The sequence below is a fragment of the Bos taurus genome, chromosome 19, assembly GCF_002263795.3.
Source record: "Bos taurus isolate L1 Dominette 01449 registration number 42190680 breed Hereford chromosome 19, ARS-UCD2.0, whole genome shotgun sequence".
Classification (NCBI taxonomy): Eukaryota; Metazoa; Chordata; class Mammalia; order Artiodactyla; family Bovidae; genus Bos; species Bos taurus.
Genome location: NC_037346.1, coordinates 53,557,503 through 53,575,217, shown reverse-complemented (window position 1 = coordinate 53,575,217; position 17,715 = coordinate 53,557,503). Strand labels below are relative to the sequence as shown.

Genomic DNA, 17,715 nt, shown 5'->3' with positions numbered 1-17,715 from the left:
ACACCGATGAAGCTAGAGTGGTGAGATGGATGCTGGAAGAATGGCAACACTGCCCTTCTCGTGAAGAAACACGGTGCCTCCACAGCGGTCTCCTGTTTCACTGCTGAGTTTCCTCTCTCAGCACCTTCTTCTACTTCATCGTAAATGGTGACAGGTGAAGAGCCACACCAGAGGGCCCTGGAAGTGGTGGGCAGGCCAGCTTCAGGACAGATCTGTAGGAGGCAGGACTCCTATATTAACCTTCACCTGGTTACCTGGCCTTCCTACATAATCCACAAGACGGGTCTGGCTCCAGGGAATCCTCAAAGGCCAGGAGGGCCATTCCTGTCACCACACCAGCCCCCATTCACCAAAGGCCCCAGGAGAGGCCAGCACAACTGAGCAGCCTAAGAAAGAGAGGGCTTTACTATACAATCCAACAAACCCCTCAAATCTCAACCCTAACAGGAGCGACAGGCTCTTTCAATATTAATCTGTTTAATAACCTGTAACATAGGTTTTAATCAAAAAAGTAAACGAAATGTATCAAGACATGGAATCATGGAATTGGAACTCTTAATTCCAAGAGAAAGTTTAGAAAAGGTATGTAAAAGTACAAGTATGTAAAAGTAAAGACAGGGGTGTGAAATAGTAGGAAATACAAATAAGCAGGCTATTTGGAGCAATGTGGATGGGCCCAGAGACTAACATACTAAGTGAAGTCAGTTAGACAAAGACAAGATCATAATTATCACTTATATGTGGAACTTAAAAAGTAAAACAAGTAAACTTATTTACAAAACAGAAATTCTCACAGAAAACAAACATATGGTTACCAAAGGGGAAGGGGGCACAGGGATAAATCAGGCATTTGGGATTAATATATACACACTACTGTATATAAAACAGATGACCAATAAGGACCTACTGTACAGCACAGGGAACTATATTCAATATCTTATAATAATCTATAATGGAAAAGAAGGTGAAAAAGAATATACATACAAATGTATGTATAACTTAACTGTGCTGGAGGTGCTGGAGAAGACTCTTGAGAGTCCCTTGGACTGCAAGGAGATCAAGCCAGTCAATCCTAAAGGAAATCAACCCTGAATATTCATTGGAAGGACTGATGCAGAAGCTGAAACTCCAATACTCTGGCCACCTGATGCAAAGAGCTGACTCACTGGAAAAGACCTTGATGCTGGGAAAGACCAAGGGCAGGAGGAGAAGAGGGCGACATAGGATGAGGTGTTTGGATGGCATCACCAACTCAATCCACATGAGCCTGAGTAAATTCTGGGAGATAGGAAAGGACAGGGAAGGCTGGCATGCTGCAGTTCACAGCGTAGCAAAGAGGTGAACATGTCTTAGAGACTGAACAACAACAACAACTGAAATCACTCTGCTGTATACTGAAACTAACACATTGTAAATCAACTATACTTCAACTAAAAAAAAAAAAAAAGAACAAGCAGGCTGTGCAGCAGAAGTGGCGAGCACAGGGGCTCTGAAGTCAGAGAAACCTGCTTCCAATACCAGTTGTACAGCTCATCAGTCAGGTCACCTATTATAAATAAATCTTTCAACCTCTACCTCCTCACCTGTTAAGTGGGCGTGGCCACTGTACCTCCCACCCAGGATTAATGTGAGGATTAAGGAAGAACGTACGAAAAATGTTGAGCAGTGAACTTAGCGCACAGCACAGTTACCTGCTGGAGGTACAGGGGTAATACGTAGTCTGTGATGTTCCCACCTCATTTGATCCCAAGGTTAGGTGTTTTACTCAAAAGTATCTCTCACCCAAAACACACTGAAGACTGGAACCCTCCAGGCTCATACAGCATTTATTATGTCTCCATCAGAGCATCTGTCATATATCCATATATTCTGACTGAAATTTTTCAACTCATCAACTACCCTGCACTTTGAGTTTCTTGAAAACAGGGCCCATCTTTTAAAATTCTTCACAGCCTTGGCATCAAGCAAATGCGTAACACAAAGAAGATAATGAAAAATGGGATGGATAGATGGATGAATGGTTGGAAGACTATTTAGAAGGCAAGAAAGACAAAGGAATCAAACATTTTTTTCAAGCCTCAGTAACTGAAGTGATAAGAAAATGGGGATAAAAATAGAAAGAAAAAAAAAAGTCTGGATGAGAGGGTAAGACAGGAGAGAGGCAGAAGGCTGTGTTCTGACGTTGAATTCGAGATGATGACAGGATACCCACAGGGAAACATCGAGTAGGCAGCCGGAAATGCAAGAATGTAGCTAAAAATCAAAACATTCTCAATTTCAATTACTAGGGCTGTTGGAAACAGTATTTCAGGGAAGCAGAGATCATAACAGAAAGTAATTTAAGTTTAAAAGGTTGCAAAAACACATGCAGTCCTGCAGCTGCTGTGTTTAAAAGCCTCAACAGACAAAATGAAATGTGAGTCCCATCGTACGTGGTGTTCACAGCACACAGTCTATGAATACCTTAATCCAAGGCTGGTTCAGAGTAATTTTCAAAAAAAGAGTCTGCAAACAGTCTTAAGTCTCCCCAAATTAAAAACAAGTCTCTCCATTCTGCACTGCCTTCTAGCTGCTGCCCCCTCTCTCTAGTTTCCTATAAAGAGCCATCTATACACATAATACAACTGCACAGTCCCGTCTCCTTTCTGGGCCACTTTCTCTGCCCAGCCCTTCAACGGGGACATGTCCAAGACGATGTCCCTGGACCGCTTCTCAGCACGCCACATGACCCCCTCCCTGCTTCCCCTCCCACTGAGTGCCGGTTCCAGACCAGGGAATGGTCTGTACAGATCTCAGGACTCCACTCAGTGTGTCCTCACCTGAGCTCGTGTTCAACTCTACACACTCAGTCTACACACGCTGTATGCAACTGCTCTCCCCAGACTCATTCGGCTTCCTTACCTTCCTTGGATGCTATCTCTCCCAAACTCTGGCAACCACATCTTATTGATTTCAGGTCCTCACTCAGTCCTGTGGTTGTTCGCCCCTTCCCCCCACCCCTACTGCCTTAACTCAGGCCCCATCCTCTCCCCCACCTGGACGCCTGCAACAGCTCCCAGGACTCGGCTGCACCGCACCACAGGGGATCTCTCTGAAATGCAAAATAATCACCTGGACACAGCCTAGCCTCACCCCCTCTATGGAAGATCCCTGTGGCACAGACAGGAAAGTCCTGGGTTCTACGCAGGAGGCCATCCAAGCACACAGAGCCACTGGCAGCTTCCCAAAGGGGCCAGATTCTCCAGCCACACTGGTTCATCCTTGGCCTGAAATGGATGTCTTTGCCATATTTGCCTAGTTGGCACCAACTCATCTTTCAAAGTCCAGCCCAAATGCCAGCTCCTGCATGAACTGTCTTCTGCCCCATCCAGTTCAACCCCAGCTCCAAGCAGAACTGCTCTCCTTTCTGTGCCTACGTTTTCCTGCACACTTGCCACACCCACTCTGACACTCCCCTTCACAGCCTCCTTCTACATCTGTCTCTTCCTGCTCAGCTCCAAGCATCTGTGATAGCAAGGGCTGTACGATGTGGTCGCGAGTGCCTGCTGACTGAGTAAGCCTTTACAAATTGCTCACAGAGCCCAAACCAGTTTTAGGACTACTGGAAGGGGAAGTCTTTCTAATAACATTAAACCTATTCCATCATTTATATCCAACTTTAATAATTACAATGTAGACTGCAACAATGTCAGATTAAGACATGTTTTTGAAAGAGAAACCTTTTTTTTTTTTGGTCTCGCAGCTTGTGGAAGCTTAGTTTCCCAACTAGGGATGGAACCTGGGCCCTGGACAGTGAGAGCTCAGAACTGTCAGGGAATTCCCACTGAATCCTTCCTGAAGACTTTAAAAAAAAAAGAGAGAGAGAGAGATGGAAGACACAGAAAGCACCCGGCTAAGGAAGGGAACATCCTGACCCTTGCTAAAGGAGCCAGGCCTCACAGGAAGCAGCTCTCAACCCTCTCACCACCACAGCAGCAGAAAGACACAGGCTCGCGCCATCATGGATAATGAAGAGTAGCAAAAATCCCCTACAGCCTTCACCCTATATTACGTGTTTGGTGTTTTTTTTTGGTCCATGCAAAGAGAGAAGCAAAACACCACCACCAGCAGTTTCAGAGGATGTGGGATTCAATACTTAAAACATTTCTAAATAATTTTCCACCTCCTCCAGGCCTCTTATTGCAACTGAAACTGAGCAACAATAATTAGACAGTTGAGAGGCTGTGTGGCAGTGGAGCAGAGGGACAGGCTTGGGCAAAGCGTTTTTCTTTCGGAGCCCCCGGCCCACGACTTAGTCTTGGAGGGCGAGCAGGAAAAGGGCGGAGAGGAGACTCTACCCGCAACACGGATCTCAGGCTCAAGCTCTCCATCCTCTGCCTCACCGTCTCTCATACACATCCCCACTCTCCTCCCCACCAAGTGACCTACATGTTTGCTCTCGCCCTTGGAATGAGAAGGCGTCCTCCTCCTAGTTCATACTGGACAACTACCTAATTCTGAAGGCATGAAATACACAAGAAAAAACTCTGTTCGGCAAAATGGCTTTTGACTAACACAGGACTCTCAGAAAGGGGCAAGTATGTGTCCTAAGATCCCACAGACTGAACTATTTATCATTGTCACCCAACCAATAAAAACTACAGAACTCACAATTTTCTCCCCTAAAGGAAACATTTTGTTTGTCCAGAAGACAATACATGGGTTAAGAAAAAAACAAAGGAAAAGTAAATGAGTGACTGCTACAAATGGTCAAAATCCGACCCAAACCCCAATCAAATTCAAGTATATATTTTCCCCATGCTTAAAACATCAGAGTGAGAAAAACATAAATCTGTTGATTTAATAGAGGCCTTAAAAAAGGAGTTAATCTCAGTTAAATCGATGAACCATTATCTTATATGAACAGCCATAATACAGGTCATAATACACAAATAGACAAAGGAAATTGTTTTAACCTAGCTAGTAATCAACAGATATAATGAGGAACCATTTTGTAACCATTAAATTAGTTTTCTTTAAAAAAGCTTTCATATGCTAATCCTCCCCAGTGGCACACTGGTAGTGATACTGGAACACATACCCCCATATAGCGCTAAGAACAGGGTAGCTTGATACAGCCTTTTGAAAAAGCAAATTGACACCACCCATCAAGAATTCCCAAAATGTTTATATCCTCTGACATGTTAATGTCACCCCTGGAAATCTACCTTATAGACCACAAAATGTGTAATTATGGTAACCTTATGTTCCAGATTTTCTAAGAAAGCCCTGACTTTATGTAATTGTATCCTTTTCAATAAACGCAAATCACTGAGTGCAACTACATTTGGGAACAATGAAAGTCATCAATATCATAGAAAAACGAAGAAAATTGGTTTGGCATAGGGTCAAGCACATTCATAAAAGTGTTCCAGTTTCTGTTTGGGATGGGGGAAGGAGAAAAATTCAAGTTCAGCAAATGTTAACTTTTGCCACATAGAAACTGGCTCAATCTATTATTCCCTCCAGAGTCACTGAGCTGCTTCCACTGGGTACCGGACCCCACGCTTGTTCTTAAGGCACAAAGACCAAACAGCAGATCTCTCCTGGACGCAACAGGCTCCCACGCACAGCCAATCCTGCAGCAGCACCCATGCACGCCACTGCTACACATACCACTGCCCACACCTCACTGTTATCATCTGAGGACGGCAGGTGTGCCTGGTTAAGATCAACATCTCCACTCTCTCGAGAGAGGCTTATTTCTTAAAGGCTGCTTCTCCCTCATGCAGCAGAAAAGGGATAAGCCGAAGCTAATAAAAGCCGAGAGGAGTAAGGTCTGTATCTGAGAAGTAAAGGTCTTGAATAGCACCATGGGTTCAAGGAGCTTAAGAACCTATGGTCAGAAATCCGATTATTTCGTTAGAGTCGTGATATAGAATCATCACCACTAACATTTCCCATGTTACTACTGGATGGACTCTGCCCATCTCCACCTCAAGACGTTTCGTAAGAGAGACGCAGGCAAACCTCTGGAGCAGCAATTTCCAGAGTCAGAGCCGCCATTCGAGAACTGGATTAAAGCAAAAGACTCCAAAAATGCACATTCACAAACTCTCACATACAATCTCAGAGGGGCCTGAAAGCCCATTAAGAAGCAGACTGCATGTTAAAAATGTCTGCTTGAATTCAGAAGTCACAAAGAGGAATACAGTCACTGAGTCCTTTCGTGGGCAGGGAACCCTATGAAGGCAAAAATACCTCTTCCTTTTGCAAGTGAGAACTGCGACATCCAGGAAGTACAGTCATCTAATAAGAACGTAAAATGACCCCCCAAAAATCCCAACTATTTCAGGGTTTAAAAAGCTGGGGGGGAGATAAAGACCAGCCAACCACATTAGGAACCTCTTTCTTAAAGTGTCAATTAAGCTTTTAGAAAACCACTAATTCTACATTTTTCCTAAAAGAAAAAAAAAAAAAACCTTTAAACTGACTTTTGTTTAACCTCCCCCCAACTTTATACAGGTGTTCGCAGTGCGGTTTATCACACCACGCGTGTAGTTTGAACCATGCTGTACGGATCTAGTGCATTACAACTAGACCAAATAAACAACTCAGGATCAAAGGGAGTGTACAGGAGAAAGGGCTGGTGAACTCAGTGGTGTGGTCTCTGGGTTAGCACAGGACATCAAAGAGTATGCAGTTAGGAAAAGCCTTCTGGTAAGTTTTCGAAATTCTCTTTCGTTGAACAAACTCTAAGACACATTCTCTTTCTTTAGCTTATTATAAATGAGGTATGTTTCAAAGGTTTTATCTAGCCAGGTGATAGCATGGAAATCATAAACCATGTCCCCTAAGATACAACATTAAAAAATCATGGTAGTGACATAGGCTGACTCATGAACCACCGATGGAGGTTCTGAGGGAACCCCCTGGACCTGGCATTCTATGCACTGTTTGAGTCCATAGCACCCACTTTCTTTTGAAACGTGGAATCTGAATAGTTGTCTTATCTTTTGAGGTAAATTCTCTGTAAAACCTAGGAGAGAAATGGCAAGTTCTGGAGACCGAGGCAAACCTTAAAAAGAACTAGGAACATTTTTCTTGTTATGATCATCTTGAACCATTAGGTACTTTTTGTGTGGTAAACCCAACGAATGGGGGAAATCTTTAAATTAACCTTTCTGCTTCCTCCAATATACGAAGAATATGAATCTTTTTTTTAAGTTGTATAAATAGAAAGAAAAGAAGAACTTCTTTCTCATCTTTATGTGTGGTCAGCAGAATAACGGGCCCCAGACATGGCCCTGTCCCAATCCCAGAACCTGGAAACACGTCGCCCCTACATGGCAAAAAGCGGATTACTATTGTAGAACTAAGGCTGCTGATCCTTATCCTTATTCAGGTGGGCCCAATGACATCACAGAGCCCTAACTAGCAGAGGCAGAAGTCAGAGAGAACTGAGAAGATGCTACCTGCTGGCTTGGAAGGTGGAAGGTGGCCAGCAGCCAAGGAACGTGGGCAGTCTCTAGAAGCTGGAAGAGGCAAGGAAACGGACGTTCTTGTTACGACCTCCCAAAAGGAACACAGCCCTGTAAGCACCTTGATTTTAGCTTAGTGAGACCAAATTTGGACTTCTGACCTCCAGAACTGTAAGATAATAAGTTTATGTTGTTTGTGCCAATCTGTTACAGCCACCACAGGAAACAAATACACCCTGCTTCCATTTACCCTTTCTGAGCACGAATTCATGCCATGCCTGGTGGCAAAGCAGTCATTGTGTTCAAGGCAACCAGACCAACAGCTTCCTGCCTCCAGCGGTAGGTAAGAACACCAGGAGAGAGCATGAAGAAAGCCTGGATTAAACAGCAAGAGATGGTACAGCAGCACGCAAAGCTGGAGAAGGCTTCTCCTGGGTGGGCAGAAACAGAGACGCCTAAGTGGGGCTGAAAAGTCCTTTGGGATCAATCCGTGGGTGTGCGGGTGTGTTTTTTTTCAATCACAGAGGAAAAGCACACACTGCTTTTACTTGGAAGGTAACCAGGGGACATCTGATGGATACCGATCCCACGTGCTCTGGATTTCAGGCCACAAGTGTCGGCCTTTCCCCTGTCTGCCACTGTGGGTCATAAACCCACCTATCGCGGTCAGCGGTTCCTCAATGACTTACTCTAAATAAACAGAAAAGTAACAAGGTGCTTCACCTTTCACATTTTAACATACCCCACAACAAAGCTTGCTCCCTCAGAGCTTAAGAAACAAACGTCGCCTATGTCACTTAGTCAAGAAAGCGGATTCGCTTCCACTAAGCCACACAAGCATTTCAAACTGCTGTCTGTACTCTGCTTACCAAACCACAAACTTCACCACTTGTTCTATCTGCCATTCTTTCATCTCTTGGGGAAAAAACGTTAAATAATTTAACTAAAGCATTCCACATAGCTTTCTGCCACCCTGGCAATCTGAAGCCATTTGACAGACGAATGCCCTGCGGATGGCCAACAGTTCCTAGGTGAGGTCAGCAGAAGGCGGCTTTGGAAACGGGTAGTTCTGTCAAGTGTTCGCTGTCGGTGTGGCGTGAGGGCTGTGCCGCGTCTCTGGGCACAGATGAGAAGGCAAAGTTGGATTTCTCGGCGCCCCTCGGGCTCGCCCCGCAGGCGTTGGGGGAACAGCAGCCCAGTTTCCACGGAGCGGCGGTCAGCCTCGGACCTTGGGGTGGCCGGCGGCCGGAGATCCCGGCCCCGACGGCACCCTCAGGTGGCAGCCTGTCCACTCGGGGTTCGCTGCCTGTGTTTTCTCATTTTTGTTTCTGAACAAAGACATGGACCGGGGTACATAACTTGCCAGCACCGAAGGGGCCGGAAACTACGGAGAACGGCCGGGGGAAGTTGAGCGTTCGCGGGGGAGGCCGGGCCTGCGCGGGACAGCGGCCGGAGACCCCCGCCCGAGACCCCAACCCCGAGACCCTCCTCTCCTCGCGAACCCCGCCCTAGACCCCGGCCTCGAGACAGACCCTCACCCTGGAGGACTTCCGCCCCGGAGACTCAGGCCCCGAGACCCCGGTCCTAGGACTCCGGCCCCAGAGACTCGAGCCCGGCGACCCCCAGCGCCGGCCCCCGAGACCCGGGCACGCCGACGTCGGCCCCTCAGCGCCCCTCAGCCTTTAACACTCCGGGCCGCCGGTGACCCCTGCCCTGAGGAGGCCCCCGCCCCGCCCCGCCCGGCTCGCGTCCGGCACCAGTCCCCGGGAAACGTGAGTCGCCTGAGGCGCGGCCAAGGCGCCGGGCCGGTGAAGGGAGGAAGCGAGGGAGGGGGCGTCCGCCGGCCGGGCCGAGGGCCGTACTGACCGTAGCTGTCGTCCTCGTCCATGGTGCCGGCGCCAGGCTCCGCGCCTGGGCTCGCCGCTCGCCCCGGGTACCGCAGCTCCCGGCCCCGTTCGCCCGGCGCGTCTCAGAGCCCCGCCCCCGGCCCCAAGCCCGCCGCCCGCCGCCCGCCCCTCGTCTCCCGCGGGGCGCCCCGCCCGCCGCCTGCGCACGCGCGCGCGCGCACACACTCACACAGCCCAGCACGCGGCCGCCTCCCGGCCCGCGCCTGCGCACGCGCGCCCGTCCAGACCCCGCCCCCGGGCCTGCGGCCCCGCCCCCGCCGCCCGCGCGCGCACCCCTGGGGCCGCGTCCTCTACTCTGCCCAGGACTGCGTACGCGCGCCCGCTGAGGCCCCGCCCCTCCGGCTGGCCCCTGGCGCCAAGGCCCCGCCTCTGACCACGCCCCAACCCGAGGCCCCGCCTCGGCCGCCTCCGGGGGCCCAGCAGGTTTCGGATTTCCTAAGGGTGGCGCAGGCCTGGGAAACAGACCAGAGCCTGGCCGCCCACAAAGGTACCGAGGTCGTGTCCGGCCACTCAAGGGCAGGGTGGTCCTCGCTGACGTTAGTTTCGCAGGTCCGCCTAGTCGTTGGCCGAATACCAGAATATTTTGAGTTCATTATTTCTGCAGTCTGAACCTTAGCACCGTGAATGTCATGAGTTCATTGCCTTTATATACTTCCTTTTCTTTGTCCTCTGAATTTACCCCGATCAAATTTCAAAGAGAGGCACCTCAGCCTCACAGCATGTCAGGATTTTGGTGACCTTGACTCCTGCGACTCTTAGATTCATACGTTTCTAGGCTGTGCCTTACATGTTTAATTTGCCTGCACTGGGCCGACCGACCAATCCCCACCCACTGGTTAGACTGAGCTGCCCTTTGAGGAGCCTGGGCAGTAGCTCTGCACCTGGAGGTGGGGACATCACCAATTTTTAATTTAGAAAAATAAAGGAAAATGCTGCTTTTCTAGTTGTTCCTGGGTGGATATGCTCTTTCTTGGTTTGGTGCTACACATAAAAATTATAAGTGTGTCATTTAGAAGGATCATACAGGGATGGTCCCGGACCCTCCTGGGGGCATGACCCTGGACCCCCTAGCACCATGTGCTGTACTGGGGGTGCTGCGAGAGAAGAGCTCAGCCCAAGGTCCTGGCAATGCCCCTGAAAGGTCAGGGAATATCTCCATCAGGGGGAGTTGTGACCCTCCTCAGCAGTCTGTTTCCTTACAGACTGTTCCAAAACATGCCTCTCAGGAGACAACAAAGGAAAGTCCCTTTCCTCTCATGGAAAAGGAGTAAATGAATGAGGAAACTGTAGGTTTTCTTTCCACATCTGCTTCCTATTAGCTCTGTGATCTGGGCAAATACCTCAGCCCCTGGACCTGTCTCACACCTATGAAATGAAGTATCTGCCTATAAAATCCAGGCTCCTGCCCAGTATTGATCTCTGATCTGTTGCTGTCTTCTACTTGACTAAAGCACAGCTGACAATGTTTTTGTTAGATGAGACGGATTCCAACATTATCAGTCTAGGGATCCCAATCTTCACATTCCATCAGGGCACAGCTCTGGCCCACCCTTCTGGTGGCTAAGAAAACCGTGCATTCACAAACAAAAATATCCCTGTTACTCCCTGAGCTGTCTGACCCAGGCTTTGATGGTGAAGCTTGATGTCTCCCGTATGTCCAAGAAGATGGGCTTTATTTCCTTAGGCAAGTGTTTCTTTCCAATAGCTCCAGAATCAGATACTTCCCTCAGAGATTATCTTACCCATAGAAGGTTGATTCTGGTGGACCTAGGAGTTTAATCTTCACTGATTTTACATAACTCTTGCTCTATGACCAAAACTTGGGCAGAAAAGCAACTGAGGCCACAGGTTAATTCTCCCTGTAATCTGAACTCCCAAACCTTTGGATGGGAAGGGCATGAATGCTAATCACTTCGATTAGCCTGGTTTTTGACTGTAAACAAATCCCCTTAACTTACATTGTTTCATTACAACAGTGTTTTCCAATGGCAGGTCCTGACTCTGAATGGTTGAAAAACCAATCTCCATTGAAGGAAGAGAAGGTAGAATAAAAGAGAATCAGCATCCACCCCGTACCATAAGGATGTTTGGTTTGGTTGTAAATGAATGCACTGGGTAGGGATGTAAAATGTACTTGACAACATATGCATGGTCAGTCATGTCCAACTCTTTGTAGCTCCATGGACTGTAGCCACCAGGCTCCTTTGTCCATGGAATTTTCCAGGCAAGAATACTGGAGCAGGTTGCCATTTCCTATTCCAGGGGATTTCCCCTGACCCAGCAATGGAACCCATGTCTCTTGCATCTCTCACAGGGATAGATTCTTTACCACTAGCGTCATCTGGGAATCCCTACTTGACCGCTGGTGACTGTCAAAGACCCTCTGTTAGCTCACGTTCCTGGCTCAAGGGCTGGGGGTGTCAGGGGCAGGGGAGGGGGCATTGTTGAGCTTTATCTCCATACTGCAGATTTGGGAACTGAGGCCCACAGAGGTCACAGTATAAAATGGGAGCCAGCAGGTCAGTTTCTCTTACTACTTGTGTCCTCAGCTCCTGGGGACCTCAGAGGGAGACCTCCGAGGGAGAGCCTCAAAGGGAGGACGGAGCGGAGGAGCCGAGAGGACCCAGCGTCTGGAATCCACTGGTCTGCTGCTTCCTTCCCCTGACCCCCTCCCCACCCACAGTAAGAACTTTGAAAATGGGCTGGGGCTCCCTGCAGGCCTGTCACTGTGGTCTGTTCTCTTTAGTGGGTTGATCAGCCTGACAACTTTTTTTAAGTTGATGCCTCCCTTCCGAAGTCCTTGCCTTACATAATAATCCCAAAAATTAGAATAATGAGGGACTTTGTTGGCAGTCCAGTGGTTAGGACTCCAGACTTCTACTGCAGGGGATGAGGGTTCGATCCCTGGTTAGGGAACTAAAATTCCATGTGCTGTGCTGCACAGCCAAAAAAAATTAGAATGATGAAGGATGGCTTTTGAGAGAGGTAACCCAAAATATATCTATTTTTTATCCCATGCTTAAACTGTGATGTTTTGAACTTTTTTAGAAACAGTGTTCAAAAAGAGACAGGTTACTAGATACCAGTACTTTCATGCACGGGAGCACCCACAGTCTTTTAAAAGACTGAAGCTGATTTCTGCGTTTACCAAAGTGAGCCAGTTTCCAAGCTGTGTGAAAAGCTAGGACAGAACACGGGTGTATAATGTATTTCTATTCCTAGCAAAAATGCATCTACATGTGATGTACATTTACACTGTACACTCAGCCATTCCACATATATGCAGGACGGGGGGACGATGCTGTGACAGGCATGGTTCAAAATACTGAGGACACAGCAACAAAGGGAACAGCTGTAAAGCCATATCTTCTCAGGGCTCCCAAACTAGTGGACAAGCACAGACCATGGCTAAGAGGGCACACGGGGTACTGGGGGCCACCCTGCCTCTGGGAGGAAAGTCAGCTGCCAGGGAAAGAGGACTGGGAGACTCTTCATTACATACACCTTTCTTAGGGGTTGAATTGGGAGCCCAAAAAGATACGTTAAAGCCGTAACTCCAGCACTTGTCAACTGTGATCTTATTTGGAAATAAGATCTTTGCAAATGTAACCAGGTTAAGATGAGATCATAAGGGTGGCCCACATCCAATGACCGGTGTCCCTCTAAGAAGGGGAGATCAGGACACAGACACACACAGAAAAGGCCATGTGGAGATGGAGAGCCATTTGAGAGGCTAACAACGCCTGGCTCACCAGAAGCTGGAGAGGCAAAGAAGGGCTCGTTAGAGAAAGTGGGGTCCTGCCAACACTGATTTCAGACTTCCAGCCTCCAGACTGTGGGAGAATAAATTTCTGTTGTTTTAAGCCCCCCAGTCTGTGGGACTTGGTTGCGGTGGCCCTGGGAAATACACAGCTTTTAAATGATGTACCATATACAGGTATTACCTGTTTTAATTTATTTTTTATATTATTTATTTTTTATTGAAGCAAAGTTGATTTACGATGTTGTGTTAGTTTTGGGTATACAGCAGTGATTCCATTTTATATATATATATATATATATATATATTCCTTTTCATATTTTTTACCATCATGGGTTATTATAGGATATTGAATATAGTTCCCTGTGCTACACAGTAGGGTCTTGTTGTTTATCTATTTTATATATAGTAGTTAGTATCTATTCATTCCAAACTCTTAATTTATTCCTCACCCACCCCCTTTCCCCTTTCTTAACTGTAAGTTTGTTCTGTATGTCTGTGAGTCTCTTTCTGCTTTGTAAATGAGTTTATTTTTGTCATATTTTAAATTCCACATGTAAGTGATATGATATTATTACCTATTTTAAATAAAACCTTTAGAGTGGACTTAGATATAAGATACGATGGCAAGGGATTTTACTGTGACCTTTCTGTTCTTCCTCATGCCCATATTTTTTTATCTGGTTCCTTTTTCTAAAACAAATGATTCTATTTGTTCTCTCTCTCTCTCTTCTCCCATCAAGGTGAATAATCCCTGATCCAGGAAGATCCTGCATGCCAAAGAGCAACTAAGCCCATGTGCCACAACTATTGAGCTCTAGAGCTGAGGAACTGCAGCTCCTGAGCCTGCGTGCCCCAGAGAAGCCCATACTCCTCAGCAAGACAAGCCTCCGCATGGAGAAGCCTGTGCACCGCAACTAGAGTAGCCCTCACTCGCTGCCACTAGAGAAACGCCCGCACAGCAACAAAAATCCAGTGCAGCCAAAAGTTTAAAAAAAAAAAAAAAGGATGAGGCAGCAGGGGCCCCAGCGGGTGATACAAGCTGGAGGTTCTCATGAGAAAAGGGAGGACAGTGTCGCCTCCCTCCATGAATCGATACCCCTTCCACGTGCCAAAGGAACGACTCCCGCCACCACCACCCACCACCATGGGGTCAAGGAACACGGTCTGCTGAGGCCAACAGACCCACAGACCCAACAGAACCGCATCCTAAGCCCTCCCCTCCGTACAGAACCATAATCGGCTGCCTAATGAGCCACAGCTCAGAGCTCTGCCAAGGCCAGGGCCGGGGTTTGACAGATAGCTACCTCCGATAACACCCACCAACCACTCTGTGAACCCTTCCTTCTCCTGGAGACCAAGGTGGGAGGCCTGACTGAGGCTGGCCAGAGGCCCTGCTAGAAGCCAGCCTCGGACCCCTTCCCACCCAGGTTTAGACAGGAGTGTCCTTCGTAATACAAGGCAGGGCATGGACACCCTGGCCTAGGGAGAACCCTTGCCAGCTTTGCCAGCCTCCCCCAACCCCCTAAGCCTACACTCAAGAGGGAGGTGGGGGTGGGGAAGGAAGTGTGGTTACAGAGAGAGGAACTAAACCGCTCGCACGGGCCGAGGCTGGGGCATTGTCTTGCTTTGAAAACCCCCAGATTTTATTTTGCTAAAGCTTGCAATTTCTTCTGTGTGTGAATGGCACTTGGAAATCTGTTTGTAATGGATCTTGATTGTATCCAGCTGTCACCAACTGTTCCCCTGCCGCCCAAAAGACAGCTGGCCACGTGCCACACAGTCCAGGCTCTCACTTCAAATAGAGGAGCTAATGCTCTGGTTCCTGCCAGACCTGCCAAAATGTTTTCACTTGCGGGAAAAAAAAAACACAAAAGTGGGGGATGGGGGGCAGGGGCTCAGAGACGGCAGCGCCAGGAGGACTGGGCAAGGCCTCTGGGCCAAGGACATCGACGGAGGCAGGCTGGCTCCATTCTGAGCTGTGAATAGGGGCTTCCCTAGTAGCTCAGTTGGTGAAGAATCTGCCTGCAATGCAGGAGACCCTGGTTCAATTCCTGAGTCGAGACGATCCGCCGGAGAAGGGATCAGCTACCCACTCCAGTATTCTTGGGCTTCCCTGGTGGCTCAGCTGGTAAAGAATCCCCCTGCAATGCAGGAGACCTGGGTTTGACCCCTGGGTTGGGAAGATCCCCTGGAGAAGGGAAAGGCTACCCACTCCAGTATTCTGGCCTGGAGAATTCCATGGACTGTATAGTCTATGGGATTGCAAAGAGTTGGACACGACTGAGCAACTTTTACTTTCAACCAGGGCACAGTCACCAACCACGCTCCTGTCTGACTCACCCCTTCCACCAAGACTTCTCGTTGGGGGCGCCTGGAAAATGAGACCTGATAGAATCAATGCCCACTGGTCTCTGCCAAGGGAAAGCATCTCACCAAGGCCATGCAAAGGTGACTCTTTGCGACCGCATGGACTGTAGCGACTCTTTGCGACCCCATGGACTGTAGCCTCTCAGGCTCCTCCGTCCATGGGATTTTCCAGGCAACAGTGCTGGAGTGGATTGCCATTTCCTTCTCCAGGTAATAACACATAAGAAGGGAGAATAAAGTGCATGAAACACGGATCATTTCTAATACTGTAAGAGCAAAAAACCACATAAAGGTGCATTTTAGCAGTCCCCACAGTTAGCACAGGATAAAGACTGACACGTCCTTTCAATAACACAGTGTGACAAGTGCTGGGAACACCTGAGGACAGGAGTCACTGGATTAGGGCTTCTTGTCTTCAAGGACTGTTCTGGGGGCCAGGAAGGCGGACCAGAAAGCTGGTTTCCTTCTCTAGGGAGAACTGGTTAGGAGACGATTCGAATCTAAGAGAAACATGGCCGTGACTCAAGCTGAGAGCCAGGCAGTGGGGACAGGAAAGAGGACTTTTCCAGACAGCCGGGTGGAAAGATCAGAATTCCATCACTGATGCGTGGGCATCACATGAGGACGGTGCTGAGCCTGGCCGGCACGTTTCTGGCTTTGGCATCTGGGTGGATGGTGGGCCCCCAGCCTCGGCGGGGACACAAGTAGCAGGAGGGCAGAGAGCTATGAACTCTGTCTGGGCCACAAATTTGCCAGTAGGATACCCATGAGCATCCTCTGGATACATTGATTAGACAACGGGGTATATTGATTGGAGTGGATTGATCCTGGCTCCATCTAAGTATCCAGGGCTCATCAGATCCAACAGATTTAACATTTAAGGGACAGAAAAAGAAGAGCTCTTCAGGGAGAGGGGGATGAACAGTGTCAAATCCTGAAAAGAAGTCGTGGCAAACGTTCATCAAATTTGGGAATTGGATCACTTGAGTGGAGTGACGCGGGCAGAAGGCAGACTAAGAGGAGAATGAAGCAGAAGGCAAATCAAAGCTAAGTTGAGGGAGAGGGTGGCTGGGAAGGGACATGGAAACAAGGGGTCTTCTTTAGGATGGCAGACACTTGAACATGTTCATGAGAGAAGGAAGGGGGAAGAGCAAGACACAAGAGGCAGCTAGAAGGTGAGGTCCCCAGGGGTGGAAGAGATTGGTCTGGAGAGCACACTGAGGTCCCACAGAGGGTCCTACTGACCATTCCATGTCAGAACTGTTAGATCAGAACTGTGAGTGTGGTCCCCACCCAGCAGTGGGTAAGCATCCCTAGGGGCTTCCCTGGTGGCTCAGATGGTAAAGAATCTGCCTGTTGATGCAGGAGACCTGGGTTTGATCCCTGGGTTGGGAAGATCTCCTGGAGAAGGGAATGGCAACCCACTCCAGTATTCTTGCCAGGAAAATCCCATGGACAGAGGAGCCTGATGGACTAGGAGTCAGATACAACTGAGCGACAAATACTTTGACTTTTCAGGAACATGTTATAATCGCAAATTATCAGACCTCAGCCCAGACCTGCTGAACAGAATGTCAGGGGCTGAGGCCCAGCAACCTGTGTTTTCACACCCCCCTGGTGATTCTGACCCTCAAACCTGGGACTGGCACAGCGGCTCTCAACACTGGCTGCCCAGTAGGATCACTCAGGAAGGGTTCAAATGCCAATGCCCAAGCCTCACCCTCAAGAGTCTCCTTTCTGGCACATTCATTGTCAATTAAATTAGTATTAAATAATTCTCCCAGGTGATTTTGCTGCTCCGTGAGTGTTGGAACCACTATGTTAGAAGGGGAATAGATCACAAGGGGAGGGAAAGCAGCTGGTTTCAGTTTTGGGTACCTCGTGTTTCGCTGTTTTACTTTGGAGTGGGATGAAAATCATTTGCAAAAGGGGCACACAGGCAGTTGGGAGGGGACAAATATGCGGTAACTGCAGAAGGGATGGGAGAGCGGGGCTGTCTAAAGACAGAGCCTAACGGAGCATGGCTACCAGCTTCTGCAGCCGGATGGTCCTCCCCAACAGAAGCAGTTGGTCCTGAGGGAGTGGGGAAGGAAGGAGCAGCACGTGGCTGGGACTGGACCAAGCAGGGTGTGTGCAGCAGGGGCCCCTCCAGGCCTGTGTGTGCCTGCTAAGTTGCTTCAGTCGTGTCCATCTCTTTGCGACCCTGTGGACTGTAGCC

The 17,715-nt window shown here is 48.5% G+C and overlaps 1 protein-coding gene and 1 long non-coding RNA gene across 3 annotated transcripts in view; one reads left to right on the top strand and one right to left on the bottom strand.

Annotated features, from left to right (window-relative positions):
* CYTH1 (cytohesin 1) overlaps positions 1-9,431 on the bottom strand; it is a 79,776-nt gene extending 70,345 nt beyond the window's left edge. For both annotated transcript variants that reach the window (XM_059878355.1, XM_024981007.2), the window contains exon 1: positions 9,327-9,431. Coding sequence is in view for 1 of the 2 variants with exons in the window: in XM_024981007.2 (XP_024836775.1) it covers positions 9,327-9,348 (22 nt within the window). In the remaining variant the exon portion in view is untranslated. The remainder of the gene's footprint in view (positions 1-9,326) is intronic.
* On the top strand, positions 7,009-17,239 carry LOC112442700 (uncharacterized). Its single transcript, XR_009491603.1, has 3 exons — positions 7,009-7,573; positions 7,674-12,049; positions 13,871-17,239. It is a non-coding gene; the product is annotated as an uncharacterized lncRNA (long non-coding RNA).
* The last annotated feature ends 476 nt before the right edge of the window (positions 17,240-17,715 follow it).